This window comes from Bidens hawaiensis, unplaced genomic scaffold (assembly GCF_021521415.1).
Source record: "Bidens hawaiensis isolate Kalapana, Puna unplaced genomic scaffold, B.hawaiensis_p1.1 tig00002265_1, whole genome shotgun sequence".
In the NCBI taxonomy this organism is placed as follows: Eukaryota; Viridiplantae; Streptophyta; class Magnoliopsida; order Asterales; family Asteraceae; genus Bidens; species Bidens hawaiensis.
The window spans coordinates 2,160,695-2,164,350 of record NW_027491120.1 but is presented as its reverse complement, the minus strand read 5'-3'; the positions used below and the strand labels follow the sequence as shown (position 1 = coordinate 2,164,350).

The window sequence follows — 3,656 nt, the reverse complement described above, 5'->3', positions numbered from 1 at the left end:
TTCACACACACACACACACACATATATATATATAAAGGATCAAATAAGAAGTTTGTTTTTCCTAAGAATGCTAGAAAGGAGGGTATATTTGTCTAATATCTTAATATTGAAAACTCCCACTTAATTTCAAAAACTCACTTAAATTTTCACTTATCTCCTACAACCACCACCGCCCACCGCCACCACCTTGCCGGAAAATTCTTCGGAAATTTCGCCGGAAAATTCTTCGAAAATTTCACCGGAAAATAAAACGCTATGACACAATGAAAAAGACACAATGTAAAAAACACAATGGAAAAAACACTATGAAAATAAAAACAGAATAACAAAAACACAATGAAAACACAATTAAATAAAACAATGTAAAAAACACAATGCAAAAAAACACTATGAAAAAATAAAACACACTTGTATAACACAATTTTGTAAAACACAATTATGATAAACACACTTTGTAAAAACCCACGAAATTTTTTTTATTTTTATAAAGCAATATGGTACTCATATAAAAGATAAAAAAACACTCGTTTTTATGGTGAAATTGTTTTGAAAAAAATGTCGTATAAAAAAGTTATGGACGTTTTAAAATGATGTGGGAATTTGACATGTGCCTTACATGTGGAGAGAGAAAGTCAACAAATGTGTTATCCCTATTATGTTCTTACCCTTGTTTTACACTTGATGATCTCTCTAATCTAATCTTAACCATTCAATTCTCAAATAAATAAACAAGATTATTTCCTATCCTTCATAGAAAAAATAATCTTCTTATTATAACTCAACCCTATATATATATATACACACACATTATACGCGCGCAACGCAATAAATATACAAATACAAACCGTGCAAATATTCAAACCAAACACTTTGCATTAATTTCCAATATCTTTACAATTTCACACCAACAAAAACACCACTAACCACCGTCATCTCCTCCCCATCATCACCACCCTTCTTCTTAACATAATAATCAACGATCTTCCCCGCCAGTTCCATCTCATCTTTACTTTCTCCAATCAACTTATCCACTTCCGCCTTCGGCAACCGCGCCTTAACTCGAACCGGACCACCACCACTCTCCGCCTCAGAGCTCCGAGACATCTCTTTCCTCTCAGCTGTCTCCGGAAGCTTTAGCAACTCTACAAGAAAATAAATCTTCCCACCTTCCAAATGTTCTTCGGGACCTAACGGATTCGCTCTGATCCCGAACCGCTTAAACGAGTTTGATTCCAACATAACATGACCCGGGTAATCCTTGGTGGCTTCGGACACCGTTACCGGTGTTTTCAGATTAAAGATTTCGCCGTTGATCTTCATCACTTTGGCTTTCTTCTTATCTCCCCATGCAACTGCTAATAAAGTGTTTCCCATAGCTAATTCATGTGATCACTTGTTCTTGTTGATGGTTAATAATGATGGTGGTATATCATATTGGATACTCATGTGTACAATATTTAATTAAATAATATTCTAAGTGGATTATGATGATTGAAATAAGAACTATGATTACAAAATGGAAGGATTGTGCTTGGACTTTGGAGGAGATTTAATTTGAGTTTAGGAAAGAAGTGGGGTAAGCCAATTGCTCCTTGTCCACTTCTTTATTTGAATCACACATGTAGTGGAACCGGTTTTGTTTTAAATTTTAATTTAACTTTAAACGAAACGTTGGATTTGAAGCAAACCGACATTAAATCTGTAATTAATGTATTATTATATGGCAAACACACGGTACAATAATGACTTATCATAATACGATGTATTCTAGACTCTTCATTTTAATTAAAAATACGTAGTGACATAATTGTAAATATAGACCTGGATTATGTAAAAAGCACAATGATTACGAATGAAAAAGAAAATAATTACGTATTAAATAAAATAATTACGCATGAAGTGAAATAATTACGTATGAACATGATCATGCATAATATAAAATAATTGCACATTAAGTAATATAATTACGCATGTATATAATCGCGTACGTTATACGTACATCAAATCTGGATGTTTATAAAAGTTGATCTAAAGAAAAGTTTAGCAACGGGTTACCTGATTTAAATAGAATAACATGTTCGATTTTATAAAATAGTTTTTTTTAAATATTAATATTATAAGTGAAAAACTTTTTGTTCTGCAATTACAATTATGTCATAATCAGAAATCAATTGTGTAGATCCTTTTGTACACTTTGCATGATAAGACTATGGATCATCAATTCTATAATTTATCTATATATTTAACCCGTTTGAAAAGAAATATATATATACTTAGAAATGTTTAAGAACAATTCATTTTAAATTGTAAATTATAAAAGCCATAAAAACATGAATATATGTTCTTTAAAAGTGAGAAATAAAAATGTTTTTCTTATGTTAAGTTTGATATTTTGTTATTCTCCTTGTTTTGAACTTCAAATTTTGTTGTGATATATAGATTTGATTTACGCATGAAATTATTTTGTCGGTTTTTGTTTGACTAATAAGTATACGTATGCCATGATTTCAAAGAGTAGGCCACCAAGTCATTTAAACTTGTCACCCAACTTAAAGAAAATAATTACAAAAAGAACCTAATTGAAACAAAGTATTTTATAAGAAAAATCTTAATACTATATTAAAGCAAAATAATGCATGTTATCTTTATCTTTCTAAAGTGTTCACATAGAATTACATATAAACTATTTCTAATATTTAACCTTATTTAAATCTATTAAATTAATTTGCTACATTTATTACTTTTTTAAAATTTCTAAAATAACTTTTCGTTAACTCTCATTTAATGTGATTTCCAGAATAAAAAAAAAACGTTTAATATTTATTTATTTATTACGTCTTTTAAATGTTGAAAGACGTAATAAATAAATAAACATTAAATGTATTGTAATAAAGTATTTAACTCTCAGTTTTAGATGTATAATCTATGCTAAGTCGGACTAGGTCGGCGATGATCAGTTAATTAGGACATGCCAGTGCTAGCCGGACCTGAGAAGATGCTTGATTTCCAAGGTTGAGATTCTGGCAAAGTCTCCAGCATTTGATTTCCGGCGTTGGAGAAGACATGATATGGATCTGGAAGACGAGTTGGTTTTTTTGCTTTTTTTGACATTTCATAATTTACCTTGTGCTTTAGTCCTATTAAGAAGAGTTACCCATCAAGTTCAAATATATATACTCTTTAGACTTAAGTTATATCAATAGGGTTGATTAAAAGACAACTCAGTGCCCACGTATTGTAATAAATGACAAGTCAACGGTCACATTACCAAAAACTAACGGTTGGTTAAATTTTAATTAACTTTGCACCCACTTGCGTAGTTGGGATTATTTTTGTCATTTCAATAACTAGGACTTATAATTGTCAATCGGACATTGTTGTGATTATATGAAGCCGGTTACCTTATTATAAAGATCATTTTGATGTGCGTAAAACAACTAACATATGCCTAAACTATTAAAAGTTTCGAGCGTGTGTACATCTATTAAACCCATAATTTGCCTTATGTGAAAATTTAGTTAAACTTGGTTTAACTCTTAATTTATTTTACCATTTTAAAACACTAAAGTTATCTTTTCATACCATTAAATAATTAATATGGGAAAACCACATATGCTGTGTACAATGAGATATTTGAATGTTTATAAACAATTTTG

General features: G+C 30.2%; 1 protein-coding gene across 1 annotated transcript; it reads right to left on the bottom strand.

Moving 5' to 3' along the window:
• Positions 1-891: 891 nt before the first annotated feature.
• Positions 892-1,374, bottom strand: LOC143613188 (uncharacterized protein At1g66480-like). Its single transcript, XM_077086967.1, has one exon. The coding sequence runs from the start codon at positions 1,372-1,374 to the stop codon at positions 892-894; it is 483 nt and encodes a 160-aa protein (XP_076943082.1).
• Between the last annotated feature and the right edge of the window lie 2,282 nt (positions 1,375-3,656).